General features: G+C 39.6%; 1 protein-coding gene across 1 annotated transcript; it reads right to left on the bottom strand.

Moving 5' to 3' along the window:
* Nucleotides 1-29: 29 nt before the first annotated feature.
* LOC308087293 (interferon-induced protein 44-like) lies at nucleotides 30-7,723 on the bottom strand. The gene is made up of 6 exons (XM_080431073.1): nucleotides 7,681-7,723; nucleotides 7,106-7,301; nucleotides 5,268-5,420; nucleotides 3,979-4,150; nucleotides 3,012-3,112; nucleotides 30-1,055 (listed from the first exon to the last, which is right to left on the bottom strand). Exons 2-6 carry the CDS (start codon nucleotides 7,283-7,285, stop codon nucleotides 837-839), a joined length of 825 nt encoding a protein of 274 aa, XP_080287199.1. The 5' UTR covers nucleotides 7,286-7,301; nucleotides 7,681-7,723; the 3' UTR covers nucleotides 30-836.
* Nucleotides 7,724-11,938: the final 4,215 nt, after the last annotated feature.

Genomic DNA, 11,938 nt, shown 5'->3' with positions numbered 1-11,938 from the left:
GATGTTCATTTCCTGTTCTAAAACAAAACTGAGTCCAGTGTTGAACTACTCTGAAAAACACACATCTGCATCTCAGGTCCTTATTCTGCTCTGTTCTAGCTCCTCTATCCTCGAGAGCTTGTAGATTTGATTGAGACATTTTGATTGACATTTAGACTTGCATAAATAAATTGACACTTGAAGTCACAAAGAATAAACAATTCTTGCTGTGCCACTGTCAATCTACACGTGTGTGAAAATCTTGTTTCTGTGACTTCAAATTCAGATAACGTGTGTGGATTACAGGTTTACATTTCAGTGAGTTTGAGTGCTCAAATCAAATCTACAAGCTCTCAAATTTTGCAACAAAAATCGAAGAAATTCCATACATTTTATATACTTAACAAGTAGTGAAAATGGCAGATCTACAAGCTTAAACGTGTCTCATCGCAAGATTAGTTTGTGAGCTTGTAGATAGGCAATTTTCCAGAGGAGACATACATTTTGTCTTTTGGGTCTCGAGCTAAAACGTTAAGGAACCTCTACATTACAATTGGAGCTATTGGAGCAATGAATAATATATGAATCAATGTAATAATAATACAAATAAGAAAGATGACATGCTCTGTCATATAAAAGTTATTATCATACCCACATAAACTCTAGATTACAAGATATCCATCCTTATTATTTAGACATTAGTCTCTGTTCCTTGGAAAGCTGCATAGCTGCTGCTGTAGTAGCCTCCTGATCTGCAAAGGTTTGATCATTTCAAGCATATAGATCTGCTATTTTTGGTGCACAACACTGGTGTGTATTGAAGTTATGAAGATGGTGGAAAGACAGGAGGCACTGCATTATGCGTTCCAAGGTACGGCTGCACCCCTGATTTGCATATCATGGCTGAATTGGTCGCTGATGTCATCAAAGTAGTTGTCAGCGAAACGCAGCATCTGGTTGACAGCAGTGAGTAGCAGGATGTCACAGCATTGGTCCAGCTCCAGCTCCTCACTGTAGTTCTTAACAGGAAGCACACAGGACAGAGGAACGCCCAGACGCTGGCTCGCTTCCTGGGCCTGCAGTGCACACCACAACCGCTGGAGCTTAGCTTAGCTCATAATATTCAGATTACGTTCACATAATGCATCCTGATGTGGATTTACCTGGTGTGGTTTTATCTGATGTGGATTTAGTTACTACTAGGCTACTTTAGTTCAATTCTGTTTATATAGGTTTACCAAAGTTTGACTCAATTCTACTAAAGTAGCCTAGGAGACATGAAACATGAACAAGAGGAAAGGGTAGATAGGTAAATCGTTTAAAAAAAGTTTTCTATTACTAATTGTCAATTCATTTTAAATATACAGTTGTGCTGCTTTAGGCCATCAAGGCCCTCAGAGGAGGCAAGGCAGAGGGGCCAGACGAGATCCCAGCCGAAGCCCTCAAGGCAGACATCGAAACCTCCACCAACATGCTTTACCAGCTCATGCAAACCATCTGGGAGGAAGAAAATGTCCCATCAGATTGGAAAGATGGCATCATTGTTAAGATCCCCAAGAAAGGAGACCTCAGGGAGTGTAAAAACTACAGAGGTATAATGCTGCTTTCAACACCAGGGAAGGTGCTCAACCGCATCCTACTTGAGAGGCTTCAAAAGGCAGTCGATGGGAAACTGAGGGAAAACCAGGCTGGCTTCAGGAATAATAGATCCTGTGCAGACCAGATAGCCACACTCAGGGTTATCATCGAACAATCGATTGAATGGAACTCTCCTGTCTATGTCAATTTCATAGATTTTGAAAAAGCTTTCGACAGTGTGGATCGGGAGATGCTGTGGAGACTGATGGCGCACTATGGCATTCCCCCAAAGTTGATCAGCATTATTAAGAACACCTACCAAGGGATGCAGTGTCGTGTCCTCCATGAAGGATGCCTATCAGAGGCCTTTGAGGTCCTGACTGGGGTGAGGCAGGGATGCATGCTCTCGCCCTTCCTGTTCCTCCTCTGTATAGACTGGATCATGATAAAAGCAACGAACAATAGCCGAACTGGCATACAGTGGAGCCTGACCGAACAGTTGGAAGACCTGGATTTTGCTGATGATTTAGCACTCCTAGCACACACACACCAACAGATGCAGGAAAAATCAGGCAAACTAGAGACAGCAGCTGCTTCACTTGGGCTTAAAATCAACTCAGCAAAAACTAAGGTAATACGGATCAACAATAAGAACAACACCCCAATAATCATGGATCAAAAGCAGCTAGAGGAGGTAACCAGTTTTACATACTTAGGAAGCATAATCGCGGTGGACGGAGGAACGGATGAGGATGTCAGTGCTAGAATAGGCAAAGCCAGGACCACATTCAACATATTAAATAAAATCTGGAAAGCAAAAGACATTTCACGCAAGACCAAACTGCAAATCTTCAACTCAAACGTCAAATCCACCCTACTCTACAGTTCAGAAACCTGGAAGATAACAACCATCTTACTCAACAAAATACAGACATTCCTCAACCGCTGCCTCCGACGCCTCCTAGGAATATTCTGGCCCAACACCATCTCCAATGCCAACCTGTGGGACCTCACTAGACAGGACACAATAGGAACACAAATCGGGAGGAGGAAATGGAATTGGATAGGTCACACACTGCGAAGACACAATAAATCAATTACAAAACAGGCGCTAACATGGAACCCGCAAGGCAAGAGGAAGAGAGGAAGGCCTAGAGCCACCTGGAGAAGAACCACAGAGCAGGAGATGAAGGCGCAAGGGCTGTCATGGCAACAACTGGAGCGGAAGGCACAAGATCGAAGGGGATGGAGGAGTTTCATCAATGGCCTATGTTCCTCAGGGAATTTAAAGGCCTAAGTAAGTAAGTAGTTGTGCTGCTTAAAGTTCATAGATAGAAACTGACAGCCCACTTAAATGTTCCTCTCTCTTCAGAGCTGAAGATTTGAGTGAAAACCGGAAAGAACTTCATAAAACAGAGAATGTGTTGTGTAATTGTGCTTAGAGTAGAACTCACCATGGCCTTGATGTAGGGGCTGTGATAAACATTCTTCAGGTTTTGTGCCACAGTGGAACAGGCTTCATCCACTTTTGTCAACAGGACCAACTGAGGGATCCCTGGAGAACACCATAAACATAATTAATTTCCACTACATACTAAGGTTATTATAGTTAACTAAAACTAACAAACTAACAAACTAGAATTGAAAAATGTTTTCGTTAACTGAAAAAAAAAAAAAAATTGGCTTTACACAAAAACTATAATTAACTGAATTATTAACTTGCGTTTATAAACTAAGCCTTTAAAAAAACTAAACACTAAACTTCCAAACACACTTTGAAAGTGTAAGTCAAAAATATAAATAAACTTGCTAAATACAGTACAATGTTCAACAACTCTAAACACAAAGGAGCCAGGCTGTGTACTGATTTGTCTCAACCAGAAAGCAACACAAGCACTCCCAGTACAGCAGTGATTCCCAGACTTTTTCAGCACACGCAAATGCTGAATGAAATATGAATGAACAACTTCAGCCCTATAAAAATATTTGTATGTATGTCTGTGTGTCTGTATGTATGTAAAAAACATAATAAAAAGTTTGACATTTTGTTTCAAATGACCAATCCTGTCTACCGATGATGATCTCCTGATGATAAAATTGTTATCCTGACGTGAAAATGCATTTTCTGTTTACTAAAGAGCTGGATATAGGGAGACTTTTACGGAACAAACACTATAAACAGCAATGATTGCTGTCAGAATATAGACCTATTTAACACTTCTAAAAGAAATTGCACCTTAAGTGGTTAATCAATTTGTTGATACATATTAGTTTTAAATATAAAAACGTTACTTCTCGAGTATTCAGTTAAATGAAAAAAATATTGATAATCACTAAGAACATTTCCGATAGTTGCAGCCCTACTTTGCAGCCATGAGATAGGCCATATGACAGGGGTATTTGTGGGTGAGACCAACTGACCCATTCGGTTGACCTTCTTGCGAATGGCGGTCAGTTTCTCCTCTAGCTTAGTGGGCATGATGGAGACCTTGCTGGCGTCAATGGCGTAGCACACACAGTGGATCCTGTCCTGAACACCCGGTGTCATGTTATAACCCGGGTGCTCTGCTTGCAATGGAACTGCAGAGTTGAACTACCGTATATGCATGTTAGGGGAAAGAAAATGAATTAATTGATCTCATTCAAATTCAAGTCCATACAATGGTCACATACACAGTAGGTGCATAAATGATAAAATGATAAGCATATTATCAGGAAAATGGTAGAATTTGCACTGTCAGATATAAGGAGAGTGTTCAAACAAAGGCTACTAGGAAAAAGAGGAAACTACTTAATTCCTATTAACTCTCACCTCACCGCCACTTAACTCTCACCTAGAGTGACCTCTGTGAAGGAACTGAAAATATTGTTGCAGTTGGGCAGAAACCTTCTAGGCTATCTAATGAATGAATGCCCCATTTTATACTTCATCGTATGACGTGTTGCCCAAAAAATAGCGAAAATAGCTGATCATGAAAACAAGCTGATCATGAGTCCCATCGCGATTTAGAAAAATTGGAAAACATTTTGAAAATATTCCCCAATGATGTGCTCATAATAGGGTTGTAAGTATGTCTAAGGGTTTTATAAATATTGAACCAATAAAGTATTAACAAGAGCATGTGAGAATAACAACTACATTGAATCCACTGGAACACAGGATTCTTTTTTCATTTCCTGAAAAGTAACATTCGGACATATAAGCCTCCAGCAACATCATTTAGTTGCTGTGGATGGTGTAAGATTAACAGCTGAGGAGACATTGGAGTTTATCCAGGTGCAAGGGAATCAAAATAGAGAGTGAAAAAAGGTAGTGACATAGAATATGAGTGACAAAAGAAATAAATGAGATAATCTTAACCAAACCGATTATCACACTCAAATTGTATTAACCACATGAACACTAGTGTGTCCCTATTCTGGGTCAAACATTTGTCCAAAATAACAGATCTACAAGTTCACAGGTTGCATTGCTACGTGTTCTGAACTTGTAAATCTGCTATTTTTGACAAAGAGATTTGGTGTAGAGGGAAATAAGAAGGGAGCCTAGTACAGAGCCCAGACAGACACCGATCAACAAAGTATATAGGGTTTGATTGATTGATTGATGTACTTTTATTTAGTAAGACATGAGAATAACAGTACATGAAGTAAGTGGTTAAAGGGAATCGCAAAGGGTTTCAAAAGGAGAATATAAGTAGATTTCTCACCTGATATCTGTCCGTAATGTGACCTTTCAGAATGCTGCTTATGTCATCAGCATTAAGCCCCGCCTCCGTGCTCTCCTCCAATCCCATAGTGTCGCACAAGATGATTGGCAGAGGTTTCCCGTCCCTTCCAGCTTTCACACGGTAGCTACGGTACTGTAAGGCACACAATGGTGGGTTATCACTCAGTAGGTCTGCAACTATTGATTATTAAAATTTCTTAGGATTATTCTTTCAGGATTCACGATTTGTATGTTTTTATTACATTTTGTTTAGCCTATATGAACGAATCAACACAATTAGATTAGATGGAGACAATTGGATTAGTCTGATTAGCGCAACATTTTTATACAATTTCATATTTTGCCCATTTAAAAAATGTCTGAAAGAAAAAAACTAAAATAAACAAACACAATAAAAATAAACACAAATATTTTTAGTAGTTATTATACTTTAAGATGACTTCTTAAGGTGTGTTCAGACCGAAAGTCGCTTGAATCGCTTCACTTGCTTGGTTTTGTGATGGGACAAAACAGTGTTCACTGTTTTGTTCACGTGTTCAACTAACCGCCTCTTGCTAGCAATCTACACATACTAGAGAAACACTCAGTACCGAATAAAAATCGAATAACACAGTTTTAATCTAGCAGTTGTATGTGTGAAAATAAGAAAGATTGAGCAACTATGTTTGATTTCATGACTGAAATATATATCTCAATCTCATCCTCGTTTACAATCAAGCTGTCAAAAACACAGACCAAGGCGGGTTTTTCCTCCTTCCCAGCCGGCCGATATAGCCTAATTGTCCAGGTAGATTGAACAGGACCTCCTGCTCTACGAGATGTCACCTTGGTATTCGGGTGTAAATAGAACACAGTTTGTTGTCTCAAATACCAATTCAGGGGCCTGTATTGCAGGCACGAATAACAGAGATAAAATGTACACAGGGACCCCTCCAGCGTTCATTTACGGTGTTATTTAACTCATAGTTGCTCAATCATTCTGTACCCTCTCGGGATTGCAACACAGAAGGCGGCTCTTTTAAGAGCCACCCGCTCTTTAGCCTGGGATCAATACCATTTTCGGGTTTCTGATCCGGTCTGGAGCGGAAATAACTTTACGTCATCAGGTGGCTGGAACACACGAGGTGCCGTACACCTCCAAAATGATTCCCCTAGTTAAAAAATGGTTTAGTTTGTTACAATCGTTTCATTCTTTTGGTATAATAATAGTTTGGTATGTCCATCTTTTATTCTAACTCGTAGCGCGACTAGCGAGACTAAACTAATTGATTTGCATTATGTGGGGAACAAAAACAATGAGACGCCAACCGGAACACACCACTGGAACACGATCGTCGTACACGATTTTCTAAACCGGACCACACGGCTCAGTTTTAGAATGAATACCAGGCTATCCTCCGCGGTGGAAAGCCTGGTGACGCGAAGTTACCCGCTCATTATATTAAACAAAATTCTTGCTATATTAGTAGCAGCAAAATCAGTTCCTATATCTCTGCAAGGGCTTGTGCATTTCCCATCCATGTTGCTGGTTCCCGGTCGGTTGGAGCTGGATGAATCAAAACCAACATATCCTACAGAACAATATCAATGCTGATTGGCTATCAGGACGTGAAGTGGGGAAGCGAACGTTGCATCAGCTGGATTTTTCCACCTGGAGCAAAGATACCGAAGCGACAGATTGCTTTGTTCACGTCACCACGATCTTATATGTAATCACGCCGCTCATACAAATATTGTACCTCTCGGTGTGTGAACACACCTTTATGGTTACGGTTATGACATAGTGTTAGGATTAGTTAGCAGTGAGCAGTGGTCTACCTGGGTGGTGAGGCTGGTGCCAGAGCTCCCAGCGATGGCCTGGCTGGTGACATGTCCTCTGAAGATGGAGTTGATGGAGTTGAAAAAGCTGGACTTCCCGGCTCCCACCGGTCCAATTAGCAGAACCTTGACCTGGGTCACAGAGCTGATGATGGGCTTGTAGGTCTGTATTCCCACCATCAACTTTTTCTTATCCCTGTGGAAACCAGACAGACGCCAACAGATGAACCTTTTCAATACATTTCAAATACAGCCAAAGGTCGCCGGGATCAGGACTCGAACCCGCGCCTACTGTAGGGTGCCTGGACTGCCACGCCTGGACCGCCAGGCCGGCTTAGAACTATTTGTAAAACTATTATTATTATTTCTAAATATATCTTCATATAATTAATTATATTATTGTACTTGGTGTGGTGGTCAGCCCTTAATGCTTGCGATTTGGTATCACTTTGTTTATTTTGTGTGTGCAAAATAGTGATTACTATATTGTGATATACTTGATACTTATATATAAGTATATAATATAATCGATAAAGTGAGCACGATCAACTGTTGTCTCTAGTATTTGGTCTTACTCGTCTTTCCAAAGAACATTCCGCCATGGCTTCTCAGTGCTTGTAACAGGTTTCACTGCACTGCAATTCTCTGAGGGAAGAAAACACATTAAGACCTTCAATCAACTCAACAAAGCACCATCCATGATCCAACACTTTGTTAACTCAGGTGTGGTCAGTGGTGGAAGAAGTACTTATTTTTAAGTAAAAGTTGCAATACCACAATATAGAATATACACAATAAATGTCCTGTATTCAAAGTTTTAATTGAGTTAAAGTACAAAAGTACTGGCATAAAAGAACACGTAAAATATCAAATAAAAATGATTTTTTGTATTATTATTTTTATTTCAAGGCTTTCTGAAATAGCTGATCTACAAGCTCACAACACGTTGCACTGTGACCCATTGTGAGCTTGTAGATCAGTTATTTTTGTATAGACAAAGTATAAAGTAGGGCTAAATTGTTTAATGTATATTTTGTAATTAAGTAAGTAACTTGTAACTCATGTTTTAAAATAATTTAAGGGCATTGCCTCTGAAATGTAGTGGAGTAGAAGTATAGAGTATCAAGAAATGGAAATGTATACTTAAGTACCATACTTGAGTAAATGTACTTATTTACTTTCCACCATGGGGTATAAGGTTATTGAAAAGCTTACCTTGGACTTGATACACCTCACATTCACTCAGAGGTTGATTTGTAGCACTTGTTGGAACACGAGTGCTATTGTTGTAATACGTTCCTGGGTGCCACTGAACATAAGGTTGGTCATTGGGTAAAAAAATCAAATCCTCTCCAAAGTAAGGGCCATGGTTATGTTTGTTCTGCAGGGCATACAAGGCACAACTTGAGTTGAGGTCGCAGCGCACCAGATTTTGCCCTCCGGTCAAAGTAAAAATAAAAGCCATGTCATCCTGTATATAACCTGAATCATGACACGACCCATATGATATCCTGCATAATAGTTGTTAGCTTGGCTAAAGCTTTGGCTGGTATATGCTCCATAGATTTGGCCTGAGGAGCAGTAGCCTATGGTGACAGTGGCCCCCTGATTGGCACAGTATTGGTGGAAGGCATTTGCATTGAAACCATGGACAGTGGCCTTGTAAAGGAGGTGAAGACTCTTGTTTCCCAGCTGGGAGCAGATCTCCCTCTGCTGGGCCTGGCTTAGCTTTGGGTTCATGGTGGAATTGGATGGTGAGTAGTGAGGTCTAGTGGTCTGAATTCTGGTACAGAAAGGCTCAGAAAGAGTTTTCCTCTGCAGCTGCCAGACCTAAATGAGGATATGGTAATACATAAAAATAAAAATAAATTATAATAATAATTGCAAATTGTACAAATCCAGAGCAGATGCTCAAAATACCAATTGCACAATATACATAGACAAGTGAAATTGATGTACATTGTACATTCCCCATTGCTGCTAACGATGCTTATTTTTTTCATAAATGTATTACATCCAGTAGTATTATTTTATTATTATCTTGTCATATTGTATTGTTGTGTTAGCTAGACCCTCTAGAAAAACGCAGGCACAAATCCTTGATTATGCGGGCTAAAACTCTTGATTATGCGTGTTTTTTTTGCAATTTTATGCGGTGAAATTGCGGGAAGTTGTGAAATATGCGGAAATATGCGATGCAAAGCGCATATTATGCGATGCGCATATTATGCGATGCGATGCAGCCTTTTTGAAAAAAACGTTACCCCCGCATAATTATGCGCCATTTTGCTGATTATGCGGTAAATTCTGCGATCGCATAATCGCATTTTTCTGGAGGGTCTAGTTAGCAAAGTCTTAGTGGGACATGCTACACCAACATGTTGCTGCTTGTACCTGTATGAGTGAGTGAGTGACACATAAATACCTCTTGATTCTTGACCTATAGTATTAGTAAATACAACTAGAGAACATAGAAGAATTGCTATTTTGATCAGATTTTCACTTTTATCTCTATACTGCATCTATAGTACACAGACGATACAGGACAAAATCATGTCTAACAGTACAAAATTGCATAGATTGAGGTCCAACATATTTAAACAAATCTTATGAAATGGGGGTCCGTCGCCTACCGCACATCACATTGGAGGTGCACTATAACATACTTATAATTGTTTTAATGTTAGACATGATTTGGTCTGATATGATCCAGAATGCCTTTACTGTCTGTATTGTAGGTATAAAGATAACAGTTCTTGTACTTTCTCTAGTTGTATTTACTTGTAGGCCTACATGTAATAATGGTGAGGATTCACAATCATTTAGCAGTGATCCGGAACCCCCTTAAGTACCGCTGTGGGCCCCCGGAACCCACGTTGAGAACCACTGTTATAGTGTACATTATGGGTCAGAGATCGATAAACAGATAGATATTTTATTCCAAAGGAAATTCTTAGAATCAACTGCTCCATTTGGCATTCACCCATAAACATACACGGGTGATAAAACAGTATGAATAAAGTTACTAAAAACACAGCAGGTGATCAGGTGGTGAGGTGGTCACAGATTATCTTACAGAACAACAAAAAGAGTGAATGAGAGCTGACAAGTGACAATGAACTTATCGAAGTCATTAGCTCAAGCTCAATACATGTGGGTAAGCATGTATGCTATGTTCACTTTTAAGTTGGTATATTGTTTTAGCCCTATTCCTTATTTTTCTTCTTTTACCTATTTATTGTACTGTATTGTAATGTTTGTTTTACATCAAGGACCACTTTGGAAATAAGTGTTTTAACTTTTTAGTAATGCTTTTAAGTGCTATCCTAGATTGTTTCATGCCATGAAATGTTGTGTCTGACTCTGAATTAAAAAAAAAAATCTGTCTGTAATCTGTATGGGTTACATACAGACCCATACGGGTCTGTTTGGTTACTAAATATGAATCATTAACTAGGGACTCCTGGAACCCCCTCAAGGACCCCTCGGACCGGACCCCACTTTGAGAACCACTGCCTCACACTAACTTCAAAACAGGTGGCATGTTAAAGGAGGAGAATAGGTAAAGGAACGTCTTTTCTCTGCTGATAAAATAAATAAATAAATGAAAACACATTAAAAAAAGACTAGGAAACTAACCACAAAGGCAGTGGAAAACATTTCCAGAAAGTGGACATACAGAGGAATAAAACACATGTACTGTAGGCCTACTCAAATTACTAAGTGCAATGCTATGATAGCAAACATAATATATAATGTATTTCTGACTGGTACTCACCAGGCTGAAGAATCACGGATGAGACTGTGTAAATGTTGTGTAGCTATGTGTTATGAAGAGGCTGGCCCAGGATCTGTTTGGAGCTGATGTGTTTATGTCTCTCTGTCTCTGACATGGATGAAATAACGTCAAACGTCAGCTAGGTTAGTCTTTTCTGTGCATCAACTCCTCTCTCTTTATTGAGGATCGTTCAAAGGGCAGAGCAATAAACTAGCACGTGGGGATTATACAGGAGAACTGGGCACTTAATGAAGTGGGCACAGGAGAACGGCTGTACTCAAAACAATAAATACCAGTGTAAGTCGGGACTGTCCCGAGTTTCTTAGGATGTCTTGTGGTCACCCTGCATAAATACAAGATACATCGGGCCCACTTCAAGTGCCCATTTCTCTGAGCCCACTTCACAAAAAGTGGCCAGTTCACCTTCACCTCTAGCCTACTACTCAAGTTTCACTTTAGCTAGAAACAGGGCGAGGCTGTTTCAGGGGAAATGAAAGCAATGCACCAGGCTGAATGGTGGTGGAAGAAGTACTCACATTAATTTTTTTTACTTCAGTAAAAGTACCACAATATAGAAATACTCTGTATTCACAATTAAGTAAAAGTACAAAAGCATTAGCATCAAGATACTTACAGTACCAAAAGTAAAAGTACTCATTTGCAGAATGTCCCCTTTCACAAGTTTTCAAAATGTTTAAAAATCTTTTGAAAATTGCAGATCCACAAGCTCACAACGCGTCGCATCACGACACGTGAGCTTGTAGATCGGCTATTTTAGAATAGCCAAAGTATTCAGTATAGGGCTGAAGTGGGTAATACATGTTTTGTAGTAATAATCAGAATCTACAAAGTAATTAGTAACTAAAGTTTTCAATGGAGTAAAAGTAGGCCTACAATATTTGCCTCTGAAATCTAGTGGAGTAGAAGTGAAAGTATTGACAGTTGGAAATACTCCAGTAAAGTAAAAAATGTATCCTAACAATTGTACCTAAGTACAGTACTTGAGTACATGTACTTAAATACTTTACACCACTGGAAATGAAAGCAATGCACCA

The sequence above is a fragment of the Gymnoscopelus braueri genome (assembly GCF_963280865.1).
Source record: "Gymnoscopelus braueri genome assembly, chromosome: 6".
Taxonomy (NCBI): Eukaryota; Metazoa; Chordata; class Actinopteri; order Myctophiformes; family Myctophidae; genus Gymnoscopelus; species Gymnoscopelus braueri.
The sequence above is the reverse complement of the archived record's forward strand: the minus strand, read 5'-3'. Positions and strand labels throughout refer to the sequence as shown.

Coding starts and splice junctions, on each gene's coding strand:
- LOC308087293 (XM_080431073.1), bottom strand. CDS start 7,285: ATGGTGGGAATACAGACCTACAAGCCCATCATCAGCTCTGTGACCCAG. Junction 5,421..7,105: donor GCACCAGCCTCACCACCCAG/GTAGACCACTGC, acceptor TGTGCCTTACAG/TACCGTAGCTACCGTGTGAA. Junction 3,113..3,978: donor CAAGAAGGTCAACCGAATGG/GTCAGTTGGTCT, acceptor GGTGTTCTCCAG/GGATCCCTCAGTTGGTCCTG.